The sequence below is a fragment of the Nycticebus coucang genome, chromosome 20, assembly GCF_027406575.1.
Source record: "Nycticebus coucang isolate mNycCou1 chromosome 20, mNycCou1.pri, whole genome shotgun sequence".
NCBI classification, from domain to species: Eukaryota; Metazoa; Chordata; class Mammalia; order Primates; family Lorisidae; genus Nycticebus; species Nycticebus coucang.
In genome coordinates this window covers 65,656,837-65,669,688 of record NC_069799.1, presented here as the reverse complement: position 1 = coordinate 65,669,688, position 12,852 = coordinate 65,656,837, and the positions used below count along the sequence as shown (strand labels likewise).

Sequence of the window (12,852 nt, the reverse complement as noted above, 5' to 3'; positions counted from 1 at the left end):
GAAATTAAGACCTGTGCCTCTCGCTCAGTGGCAGCCCCCTGAGCATGACTGGGCAGGCAGTGCCCAGTGTCTGAGCGACTCTGTCTGAGCTCTGTGCCTTCGCTGTCCACAGAGCTGCAGCCCTCAGCACTCAATTGGGGGGATGGTGCCCAGCACATAAGCATCTCTCCGGAACTCTGGGCCAGCGCTGTCAGCTGGGCAGCCTTGTGAGCTTGATTTGGTGGGCAGAGCCAGCACAGGCAGAGCCACTTGCTACAACTCTGGGCCAGTACTGCCTACTGAATCTTGTCCCCCTGGAGACACTGCCTGGGGCTGTGGACTCACCTCTTCTCTGCCCTTGTTAGGGCACTGGTGGCACTACATCAGTGAGGAGCGGGCTCTCAGGGACAACCTATCAATCCAACTAAAACATATAATTAACATATTAAACAGGGAAAAAGAGGAAGAAGCTGAAAATACTCAAGAGAAAGGAATCAGCTGAAGAACTCTGGCAACGTGAATAATCAGAGCAGATCAACACCTCCTGGGGACATCAAAGAAAATACAACAGAGAATCCCATCCACAGAGAAACTGCAGAAATGTCAGAAATAGAATTTAAAATATGGATTGCAAGTAAGATAATTGGAATGGAGGAAAAGATGGAAACAGAGAACCAAAAAACAGTTCAGAGGTTGTCTCAAGAAATTAATGAATTCAAAGACAAAGTCACCAAGGATATGGAGATAATGAGGAATGACATAGCAGAGCTTGAGGAATTGAAAAAGGTATTTGAGGAGCTTCAAAATACAATAGAGTCCTTTAGAAATAGAGTTGAGCAGTGCGAAGAAAGAATCTCAGATAAAGAAGACAAGACTTTTTCACTATCCCAAGCATTCAAAGAAGCAGAAAAATGGAGAAAAAAAAGCAGAATATTCCCTGAGAGAGTTACAGGATCATTCCAAGAAATCAAACATCCGAATTATGGGGATTCCTAAAGGAGAAGAGGATGGTCCCAAAGGCACAAATTCACTGCTCCAAGACATTAGGACAGAAAACTTCCCAAGTATTGCAAGAGACACAGAAATTCAGATGGTAGATAGTTTCAGAACCCCAGCATGACTCAGACAAAACAAAGCATCTCCTACACACATTGCAATTACTTTTGGCAATGCTAATATGAAGGAGAAACTTCTGCAAGTAGCCAGCCATAAGAAAAGCATTACTTACAAAGGGAAATATATAAGGATAACTGCAGATCTTTCAGCCAAAGCTTTCCAAGCCAGAAAAGGATGGTCATCGACCTTCAACCTTCTTAAACAAAGCAATTTCCAGCCCAGGATCCTATACCCTGCTAAACTGAGTTTCATTTGTGATGGAGAAATCAAATACTTCACTGACATCCACATCCTGAGGAAATTTGCCATGAGTAAATAGCTCTACAGGAAATACTCAGACCCTTCTTCATTAACAATCAACAGGAGGACAAAAACAGAGAAGTAGATATCTGGAACAGAATAGAGAACCAAGAGATGAATCCAGCTACTTACCGTTATTTGATCTTTGACAAGCCAATTAAAAACAGTCAGTGGGGAAAAGATTCCCTATTTAACAAATGGTGCTGGGTGAACTGGCTGGCAACCTGCAGAAGACTGAAATTGGACCCACACCTTTCACCATTAACTAAGATAGACTCTCATTGGATTAAAGATTTAAACTTAAGACATGAAACTATAAAAATACTAGAGGAGAGTGCAGGGAAAACCCTTGAAGAAATCGGTCTGGGTGAGTATTTTATGAAGAGGACCCCCCCGGGCAATTGAAGCAGCTTCAAAAATACACTATTGGGACTTGATCAAACTAAAAAGCTTCTGCACAGCCAAGAACACAGTAAGTAAAGCAAGCAAACAGCCCTCAGAATGGGAGAAGATATTTGCAGGGTATATCTCTGACAAAGGTTTAATAACCAGAATCCACAGAGAACTCAAACGCATCAGCAAGAAAAAAACAAGGGATCCTATCGCAGGCTGGGCAAGGGATTTGAAGAGAAACTTCTCTGAAGAAGACAGGCGCACGGCCTTCAGACATATGGAAAAATGCTCATCATCTTTAATCATCAGAGAAATGCAAATCAAAACCACTTTGAGATATCATCTAACTCCAGTGAGACTAGCCTATATCACAAAATCTCAAGACCAGAGATGTTGGCGTGGATGTGGAGAAAAGGGAACACTTCTGCACTGCTGGTGGGAATGCAAATTAATACATTCCTTTTGGAAAGAGATATGGAGAACACTCAGAGATCTAAAAATAGATCTGCCATTCAATCCTGTAATTCCTCTGCTGGGCATATACCCAGAAGACCAAAAATCACAACATAACAAAGATATTTGTACCAGAATGTTTATTGCAGCCCAATTCATAATTGCTAAGTCATGGAAAAAGCCCAAGTTCCCATCGATCCACGAATGGATTAATAAATTGTGGTATATGTACACCATGGAATATTATGCAGCCTTAAAGAAAGATGGAGACTTTACCTCTTTCATGTTTACATGGATGGAGCTGGAACATATTCTTCTTAGTAAAGTATCTCAAGAATGGAAGAAAAAGTACCCAATGTACTCAGCCCTACTATGAAACTAATTTGGGGCTCTCACATGAAAGCTATAACCCAGTTACAACCTAACAATAGGGGGAAGTGGGAAAGGGAGGGGAGGGAGGGGGGTGGTGGGTAGAGGGAGGGGGATTGGTGGGATCACACCTGTGGTGCATTTTACAGGGGTATTTGCGAAACTTGGTAAATGTAGAATGTAAATGTTTTGGCATTGTAACTGAGATAATGCCAGGAAGACTATGTTAACCATTGTGATGAAAATGCATCAAATGGTCTATGAAGTGAGTGTATGATGCCCCATGATCATATCAATGTGTACAGTTATGATTTAATAAAAAATAAAATAAAATAAAATAAAAAATCAACAGGAGGGTACACCACCAAAGTAAACCTACCCAGAAATTAAAGAACAAAGCCTAGCTTCCACAATAGTGAGAGGCGTAAAATTAAGCTCTGGACTTCTGAAAAACAAGAGGACCAAAACTCTGCCACATCTAGCAATTCCCTCAATTAATGTGAATGGATTGAACTCTTCTTTAAAGAGGCCTAGGCTGGCCGACTGGATACAAAATCTCAGGCCAGATATCTGTTGCCTACAAGAAACTCACCTTAACTCAAAAGATAAAACCAGACTCAGGGTGAAGGGATGGGCAACAGTATTCGAGACAATTGTAAAGCAGAAAAAAGCTGGGGTTGCAATCTTGTATGCAGATACAATGGGATTCAAACCAAAAAATAATGAAAGACAAAGATGGACACTTCACACTAGTCAAGGGAAACACAATATGAAGAGATTTCCATAGTTAAAATCTACGCACCCTGTCTGAATGCTCCTCGATACATAAAACAAACCATAACTCATCTGAACAATATGATATCTTCCCACACTGTAATGGCTGGAATTTTAACACCCATTGGTGGTACTGGACAGATCCTCCAAGCAAAAACTAAACAAAGAAATAATGCACTTAAACAAAATATTCAGGGTCTTATGATTTCACATTTTGGGGACTGAAATTATACATCACACAAATTATAGAGTAAGGAAATACTGTGGGGTCTAAAACTAAGGGAAGCTGGGATGAATTCGTGTGTTCGGGACAAATCAGGCCCAAGAGTCACCTGAGTGAGGCGGCGTGAGACATCTGAGGAGAAAACTCAGAGGGGTCAGGAGGAAGCAGCTCGCTCGCTGCAGCAGAGCCAGAGGGGTCCTCTGAAAGGGGTCCTGGCACAGCAGGATGCAGACAGGGTCTTCTGCCTGAATAACCAACTCCTGCAACAGTTCTGCTGAGATTCACAGCCTCCAAACCACTGTCATCAGCATCAGCCTGCACAGGGTTCCCCTGCAGAACCCCCAGCGTTTTTACACTGGAGCCAGGGACTTGTACCCAGAAAACTTCAGAAAGTCCAGGAGACTCAGTGCTGAATTAGGAAAAGCCGAGTTTGCTAGGCGGCTCCCTTCTGTGTGTAGCATCTCACCCCACTGGACACGTCCTGAGAGAAGCTGCTGAGGAACTAACGAGCAGACTCGCAGTGCCCTGGCTGGTCTGCACGGCAGCTCCAGAGAGAAGGGTTACCGTTCTGGTCACACGTCTGAGTGACGTCTATTTCAGGGACATGGAGGAACCGCTTTCCCCTTTAAGTCACTTCAGAGCAGAGTGAGACTCTTCTGTGTTTTAGAAACATGTCCCCACAGTTTAGAAGGCATAGTATTCACTCAAACTGAAGTACCGTGGGTTATAGCTCACAGCAACCTCAAACTCTTTCGCTCAAGTGATCCTCTTGCCTCAGTCTCCTGAGTAGCTAGGACTACAGGCACCTGCCACAATGCTGATATTTTTTAAGACAGGGTCTCACTCTGGCTCAGACTGGTCTTGAACTCCTAAGCTCAGGCAATCCACCCGCCTCAGCCTCCCAGAGTGCTTGGACTACAGCCATGCACAATTTTAAAGAAATACCATATCTGAACAGACGATGGTCTCTGGTCCCTCCCCGCACATGGCTCACCTTGGTGGTGTAGAATATGTCCTCTCTCTTCACGGAACCATCAGCAATCTTCTCTCGAATGGCGGCTCCAACCTCCTCCTCATTTTGATACAAGTACGCTGAGTCGATGTGACGGAAACCAACCTCAATTGCCACTTTGGTGGCCTCTCCAGCCTTGCTCTTCGGAGTCTGTGAAAGAGGAGTGAGGAGAGAGAACGTGTTTGCTCAGGAGCACCTCTGCCCACGGTTTCTGCCGCCTCTGTGCCCCTTATTTGATGCCACAGGTTTCGGTGACAGAAAGCTGTGCTCAGGGGACATTGAATAAACTCTAGCACTACTTCTAATCTGAAAGGCAACAGTGGGATGGGCTCCAGCATCCTGGAAAGGCAAGTCGTATTCAGTACAAATCCACTGTGGGAAAGGCTGACAGAGACACTTTGCGTTCCGGGAGAGTCCTTCTAAGGCACTCAGCAGAGAGGGCAGGTGTGTGCGCACACACTCACACACACACACGGGCAGGTGTGTGCACACACACTCACACACACACACACACACACGGGCAGGTACACACACACACACACACACACGGGCAGGTTCACACACACACACACAGAGGCAGGTCCACACACACACACATGGGCAGGTACACACACACACACACAGGCAGATACACACACACACACAGGCAGATACATACACACACACACACACAGAGGCAGGTCCACACACACAGACACAGAGGCAGGTCCACACACACACACACTCACACACACACACGGGCAGGTACACACACACACACGGGCAGGTTCACACACACAGACACAGAGGCAGGTCCACACACACACACACACACACGGGCAGGTCCACACACACGCCGTCAGTTCTGAGCTAGCTCTTGCACCCCACCATCACCCCACCCTTTCCAGATTGCGCCCACCTGGCCTCCTCATGTCATGATTCCTTTCCGCTCCTCCTTCCCAGGGACCCTCATTCACACCTACACAACACATGCGTAGGCACCCACTGTGTGCCTGACAGCTCAGCCTGTAAGTGACTGCAGTCATGGGCTGGCCTTATGTGCAGACAGTCATGTGAGGCTGCCCGGGGTCAGAATCAGGACTTCTGCACAGGGTCTGAGAAGAGAAGGCCAGAGCCAGACCCAAGAGGACACCCAGAGAGCACAGCCAGACGCAGACAGAGCCCCGAGAGCCGACGGCCACTCATCTCCACAGCTGGACACGGCCTCGCCCACTGGGCGGGCATCGCATGGGCAACGTCAGGACGAGGACATGTGCACAGCTGGCCTGCAGTTTCTCGTGGTGAGTGGTCTAGTGAGCAAATCTGAGAGACTGCGTCTGCACCCTTCCAGAAAACTGGCGTGGAGAGACAGAGGAAGGGCCAGCACACGTGGGAACATGCTTCTCACGCCTGCCAGGACGCACTGCCAGTTAGTGACGGGGCAGAGGAGCCGCCTTTACAGAGAAAACAGAATGGAGGAGGCTTCTGCTTCACTTTGGACCTTTTGTTCCACCTGAATCTTAAGTACATACAGGTATTAATTTTATTCTTTGAAGTGAGAGGATCTTGGCAAATGAGAATTTTTTTATTCTTTATGGCACATTTCTGTCTTTAATAACAGAAATAAAAGGCTCGTGCAACTCAAGTAAGATATAACTTATGTTTAAGCAGTTACAATGGATTAAAATGGATAATTATGTTCACGTGCCATTGGAAACAAACTGACCTTGTCTAACAACTGTTAGGTTTTTTTTTTTTTTATTACTTAATGGCATGGGTCTACCACAACTGAGCAGGTAGGTTTCAGTCATTTGGGGGCAATCCCTCCAAAGCAACCCCAAAGCTCCCTCCCCCTCCCTGTGACCAGAGTGTGGCACTTCAAGTTCACGGCAGAGAACTGTGTGAATCGGGAATAATGTCGTTGGTGAAAAGCACAGTCCAGTCCCGGTGGTGACTTCATGCCTTTGAGTCTTCCTTTCTAAACGCCCGATAGTTAGAAGCACAGAGGCTGCCAGTTCTCCCGGGCCCTCTGCCCTCAGGTTCGTAACATTAGAGAGGCGGTGACCAGCACAGCAGGTGAGTGCAGAGGGAACAGTGTGAGGTTGGGACAGTGACAATGCAGGAAATAATAATGAGAGTATATCCCTAGAAGAGTCGTTGAAGAATTCAATAAGATAATGTTTGGAAAATACTTAGCACATATGGGAAGTATATGATATACGTTAGGCAACAGCGGTGATGGAAATGAAGAACATGAACCCACAGTGTGACCAATCTCTAAATCCCCCACCAGTTTTTCATCTTTTTAGTGCAGAAGAATATACGTCCCCTGTCCCCCTGGGGTGCACTCACGTCGTCAGAAGCGTAAGTGCCGAATCCCAGCACCGGCATGGAGTGTCCGTCGTTCAGCTCCACGGACTGACGGAGGCTCAGCCCCGCCATCGCCCACCGCCCAGCGAGTCTGACTCTGTCCTTTCCTCCTGTCCGTCACTGAGAGCCCAGGAGGGGACAGGGCTCCAGCTTTATTTCCGCAACCACAAGTTGGGTGGAGCTGAAATTTTGGCTCCAGTAATTCAGAAATGAAACTGGAATCCGTCGACCAAGAGTGCCCTAATCCTTTCTGATCTCTGCGGGTGTGTCTTAGAGGAAAATCACACAGAAATCTCTGCATGCTAGAAGGCTCTTAACCTCCTCTTCAGCCTGGCTCACACTTGACTCCTGAGATGAAAATCCAGGCGCCAGTTTGTCCTTCGTAATTACACCGACTCACTTTAGAAGCTCATCGTGAGGCTGGTCATTTCTAAACACTGACCCTGCTACAGGGCATGATGTAAGCCCCTCCTCGCCCTGTATGTTCTGTTTCCCTGGGCGTCTCATCAAAATATCCCTTACTGACAATTTCTTGAGGCAAGTTAGCCCCTGCTCCCAAGCACATGTGGAGCACAGTGCCCTGGGAGGACCCCCGGCCACTGCGCGAGTCCCTCACCCAGCCCTGCGTCCTCCTGTTCTGTCTGTCGTATTTCCTTGAATCTTTTGGCAGGAGAAACGTCTGCGCTCCCGCCGAGAACATTCTGTGCTCCCACCTCTGTCAGAAAGGGCCCGTTCCCCGCGCTCCTGTTCCCTACGGCTCATGACCCCCTCCTGACCCTGACACAGATGCCCCATCCTCACAGCTTCGGGGCTCCCATGCCCTCTGTATGAGGTTGACACCCTTTCCCAAGGGCCCTTGCTTCATTATGGCTCATACTCTGCAGTTTGAAGAGTCAAGTTACAGAAGTTACACAGTCAGCTAGTAAGGGACTTCTGCCAGATAAAAGCCTGAGTGGTGTCTGAATAATGTTTCCATGGTGCCATAGTCCCCACCCTGCCTGTGTGCTCTTAGCACATCAGAGCCAACCACAGGACACAACATAGCCATTTACCTTATTTTCCACCATCCCTCCGGCTGCTCAAAGTCAGAACTCTTTCTGATTCTATTATTCGAGTGTTCCATTTGCTTGGATTTAACCCAACACTGTGTCAGCTGTGAGTTGCGTGAGTACCCCCTTTATAGTCCATTGGTAAAGCTGTTGAACTGAACAGAAATGGGTCCAAGTTCTATGTCAAGTTGCAAGAAATTCTCTCTTCCTGAATGTGAATAGCCTGGAGCTCCTCATTCCACAGGTTGCAAATTTATCTAATACCCTTATGATATTTGTCTGTGCTTTGCACGGAAGCTTTGCTGAAGTGCACGGACCCTATTTCTCCCTTTCTCCCCGAGTCCGTAATGTAGGGACTGTCTCAGTGGAAGATGCCAGGCAGCTCGTCCTCACTAATGCCGCCAGGACTCCAAGCCTCCTGCGTTGAACTCGACCCTAGAGCATCACTACAGATTGGTGCTACACCTCATAGCACGTACTTTTCAGAATCCATCTTTCCTTTGTAATTTAAAGATGTTTGTTCCTGGTTTCCTTGAACCTTTTCCTTTTTTTGAGGCAGAGTCACCCTCGGTAGAGTGCCGTGCCGTCACAGCTCACAGCAACCTCAGACTCTTAAGCTCAAGCAATTCTCTTGCCTCAGCCTCCCAAGTAGCCAGGACTACAGGCACCTGTCACAACGCCCGCTACTTTTTGTTGTTGTTGTTACAGTTGTCATTGTTATACAACAGCTTCGGGCCAGGTTCAAATCTGCCAGCCCGGTGTATATAGCTGGCACCCTAACCACTGAGCTACAAGCGCTGAGCCCCTTTCCTATTTTCTAACATTTCTCAATGGCCGCCTATGGGAAGGGACCCTGCCAAGGAGCTTAACAATTCAACAGACAGGGACTGGGCAGGTGGCCCCACCATCCTGCCTCCTTATGTCAGCCTTGGTGGCCGGTAGACAGGAGTGCTGTGTGGTCAGGACAGGGGCAGCTGAAAATGGGGCAGCTGAAGGTGGGGCATGAACTGAGTTTCGCCTGGGACATAATGAGGTGGCGATGCCCCTGGAGCCCCACGTGGAGGTGATGAGCAGACAAGCAAATCTTCCACGCTGGATTTCCAGGGAAAGGGTTGAGCTTCGGTTATTGATTTTAAAGTTTACAGCCTACTGGTGGTATTTAAAGTGATGAGAATGTCTTAGATCATCAGGAATGCTCAATTCCTAGAGATGAAAAAGAGCTCGAGAGCTATGAGTTGGGGCACCCCAGTGCTGAGAAGTGTTGAAAATGAGGGAAAGCCAGCACAGGGGTGAGGCTCGGGGCAGGGAGAGGAAGAGCAGGGGAGTGTTCAGGAGGATGAAGGGTCGGTGGGGCAAGTCAGGGTAGAGAATTAATTACTCACTTTAGCAACCTGGAAGACACTGGACACCCTATCAGGGACACAGTTAGTGACACAGGAGGACAGAAGTATCCACGGGGTGACTTTAAAGATGGTGGGGATTAGAACCAGCAAATATGGAGAAATTTTTTGGAGAATTAGGCCAGGAATATAGGAAGTGAGGAAAAGTCTGGCTAATGCTTTTTAAACAGAAAGTATTTGCATTATTACAGAGAAGGTAAAGGAAACAAGAGGCACAGGACAGATGCAGCATCTGAAAATGCCTGCTGGAAATGTCGGGAGTGGGACACAATTAGTTCTACAGAATGTGCCAGAGGCCGGTGTCAGCATCTCCAAGTGGGGTGCATAACAGCTGACTGGGACACAGGGAGGCAGTTTTTAGGCCAGTGTTTCGGGGAGGCAGAGAGGGCCAGAAGAGGCAGGAGGAGAAAGGAGGTTGCCTGCCCTAACCCCATGCTCCCGAGGAAAGAGAACTGTCACCTCTTGGCAGCATCACTGCTGGAAAAAAACGGGGTCCTGGGGCAGTGGGAAGATTTGAATGGGAAAAAGTGGGGGGAAGGTTTGCATTAAAGAATGTTAACAGCAATTGAGGATTTTGAATTTCGTGCTGATGAGTCACATCTAGAGGAACCTCACAGGGCTGCAGGACTAAGGGGTGTTGGGGAACAGAAAGTGCAGGTGCAGAGCCAGCACAGGGAGCGCCGTGCACATGCTAACAGCCTTCTGTTTGCTTTTTATTCATGATCAGTCTTTTTCTCTTTTATTTTACAGGACCCATCAGTGAAATCCAGGTAAAGAGGAGGAAAAAGACCTTTGTCCTCCTCTCCCCCTCAGAGAACCCTCCTCCCTCTCTCCAGGTCGTCCCGGAGGTCATCTTGCCAGAGAGCCAAAAAACAGGAAAAACCTGCTGCCCAGGATGGCAGGGCAGTTTCTACTTAAACAGAGACCTGATCATTAGTTATTAAATAATCCCTAAGAAGGTGTTTGTTATTTGCACATTTGCTTCCAGGTGTTTCCTTTGCAAAATGGACAAAAGCTTCCACTAACAGAACAATTTAAAATTTAACCTTCACATGTTTACAAGGCTCTTTTCAATCCCTTTGTACCAGAAAGAGCCATTGCAACCCGAGCTTGTGCGGCACGCCCAGTGTGTGATCTGAGCAGCTCCCACATTCCACAGAGTCCTCTCGTCACCATGACTCAGCAATGTCTCTGGGAGAGGGAGGTGCCATCGACTGTGAGGGACGTGTGCTAAGTGTGGCTACTATCATGCAGGCTGGGGTAGCGGAGCAGCGTCTGACCCCTGACAGCTGATGGGCTTGCCCCAAACCAAGGCAGTCTTCAGAAGCTCATCTTCCCTTGAACCTGAGACAAACAGTCACAGACATCAATCAGGAATGTTTTCTACTGCCTACATTATCTACAAAGCAACGGTAACAGGGTATAAACCACTCGTGATGGTTTAAACTAACCATTCTAGGCAGTTCCTCTATGTATTAAGTTTGTATTCTTTGTGAACCAAAAACCCCACCACTATGCTAATAAGAAAACATACTGAGGAAAATACTAGCTTAGAGAGAAAATAAACTCACCAACAGGGACTGTACCCTACCCATCACTTACCTTGCATTTAAATGTTCGTCTAGTTTGAGGCCCATTGAAAATATCCTGCCATTTTATTATGGGAAAGATTCAGAACAATCAAATTCATAGCCCAGACAGACAGACACACAAAAAGAAATTTAATGTTTTCCTTTGTCTTCAGAAATCCATCCAGAATAGGACAAAGCCACCACCTGCCAATCTCTTAAAGAACGAAGTGTTTGGTTAAGAGTCAAGACAATTGGAAAACTCAGAAATGAAATAGTAAGTTTCCCACCAGAACAATGTTGTAACATTGTTGTAACAAGCAACTAAAACAATGTTATAACATGGTTATAACCAGCAAGATAAGGAAATGAAACACAGTATAATAGCCCGTGATTGTCCCTTCTCTGTTTAAGGATACTCCGGTCCTGTCACACGGCCCCACACCCAGGCCTGCACCTGCGCCCTCCTCTCTGTGAAGGAGAATGATGCAGGGCTTGCTGGGGGACCCAGGGGACTCTTTGTATAAGTGATGTATTGTTTGGTCCCTAAAGTTCATCCTTATAAAATTTCTTTTGGGGAAAAAGAATGGGGAAATTCCTTATCACTAAACTGTCACAAATGATTTTAGTGAGAAGAAAAGTTATCACTGACCTTGAGAAATGGCTAAACGTTTTGTATTTCAAGTTTAGAAAAAGAATTTAATTTTTTGAATAATCACGAGTCTAATGATTACAAAGATTTTAATTTTACTTTGCAAGGTAGCACAGTTTCCCACATATAATGTGCACTTTTTCCCCCAAAGTTTTGGGGGGCAAATCAGGATTATCATGATTTCAGGAGCAGGGGAGCCTGGCAGGCCTCCTGGGGATGCTGCGCTCTACAACCTGGCCCACCAGCAACCTGGGGTTCCAGTCCAGGAAGATCTGGCATCTGGTAGGAGGGGGCTGAGCCACCACCAAGTGCCACAATTAGGGAAGCAGGCAGTGACGGGGCAGGCAGTGACGGGGCTCGGAGGCAGGCCGCAGCCATGTGCAGTGAAGGACCGGAAGCCCCACGTGAGCCCCAGGAACCTCAGAAACTCCCACACTGCCTGCCACGTGGGTGGCCCACAATGGGGCAGGGAGGGACAGTCTCCTGGGGGAGAGAGAGGAAGGGCAGTGGTCACAGAGTGGGCAGCTGCGGCAGGGCGGTGCAATTGGCACGTTTAGCAGGAGAGCAGGCCACTTTCCTGAGGGATGTTTTCTTGAACGTTTCAGTCAGAAACGCAGGTGCTCGTTATACTCAGAAATGTATCATACATGGCAAAACGTGACTGTTTCGCTGTTTTTATTAATGTCACCATGCAGCCAAACAGTTTTGGGCAGGACTGTAGGGAACAGGCACCTGCAACTAACCCCCCTGTGGCCTCCGCTGCTGGGCAAAGGCACGGAAGGTCTGGAGGTGACCATTCCCCAAAATGGTGCTACTCACAGGACAGTGACAAATCATCTCAATTGTACCCCTTTTCTTAGTCCGAACACCAGATACAGAGACCCTCACCACACAGTGTCGGAGACAGACACAGGAAAAAAGGAGCCACCAGACTTGCTGGGGAACGAGGCGGTGGAAGCGAGAAGCGAGGGAGACGGGAGATGGCACCATCCCAAACACTGGAGAAAAACATGGCACAAGGCAGGAGTGAGGACGAGCTGGGCCCCGGAAACGGCAAAACTTCCAGGGCCGCATCTCAGGCTGCAGCAGCAGATCCCCTGAGACTGGGCAGCTCGCAGAGAAGCGAGGCTCGTGGCCTGCGGGTCTGGAGGCCGACAAGGCCCAGGTCCCAGGGCTGCAGCTGGTGAGGGGTTTGCTGCTGCCTCATCCCATGGC

General features: G+C 47.7%; 1 protein-coding gene and 1 long non-coding RNA gene across 4 annotated transcripts in view; one reads left to right on the top strand and one right to left on the bottom strand.

Moving 5' to 3' along the window:
* Positions 1-7,609, bottom strand: part of LOC128572268 (aldo-keto reductase family 1 member C15-like) — a 29,783-nt gene extending 22,174 nt beyond the window's left edge. For all 3 annotated transcript variants that reach the window (XR_008376154.1, XM_053572089.1, XM_053572090.1), the window contains exons 1-2: positions 6,951-7,609; positions 4,602-4,769 (exon numbers count right to left, since the gene is read on the bottom strand). Coding sequence is in view for 2 of the 3 variants with exons in the window: in XM_053572089.1 (XP_053428064.1) it covers positions 4,602-4,769; positions 6,951-7,040 (258 nt within the window). In the remaining variant the exon portion in view is untranslated. The remainder of the gene's footprint in view (positions 1-4,601; positions 4,770-6,950) is intronic.
* LOC128572269 (uncharacterized) lies at positions 5,519-10,375 on the top strand. Its single transcript, XR_008376155.1, has 2 exons — positions 5,519-6,122; positions 10,168-10,375. It is a non-coding gene; the product is annotated as an uncharacterized LOC128572269 (long non-coding RNA).
* The last annotated feature ends 2,477 nt before the right edge of the window (positions 10,376-12,852 follow it).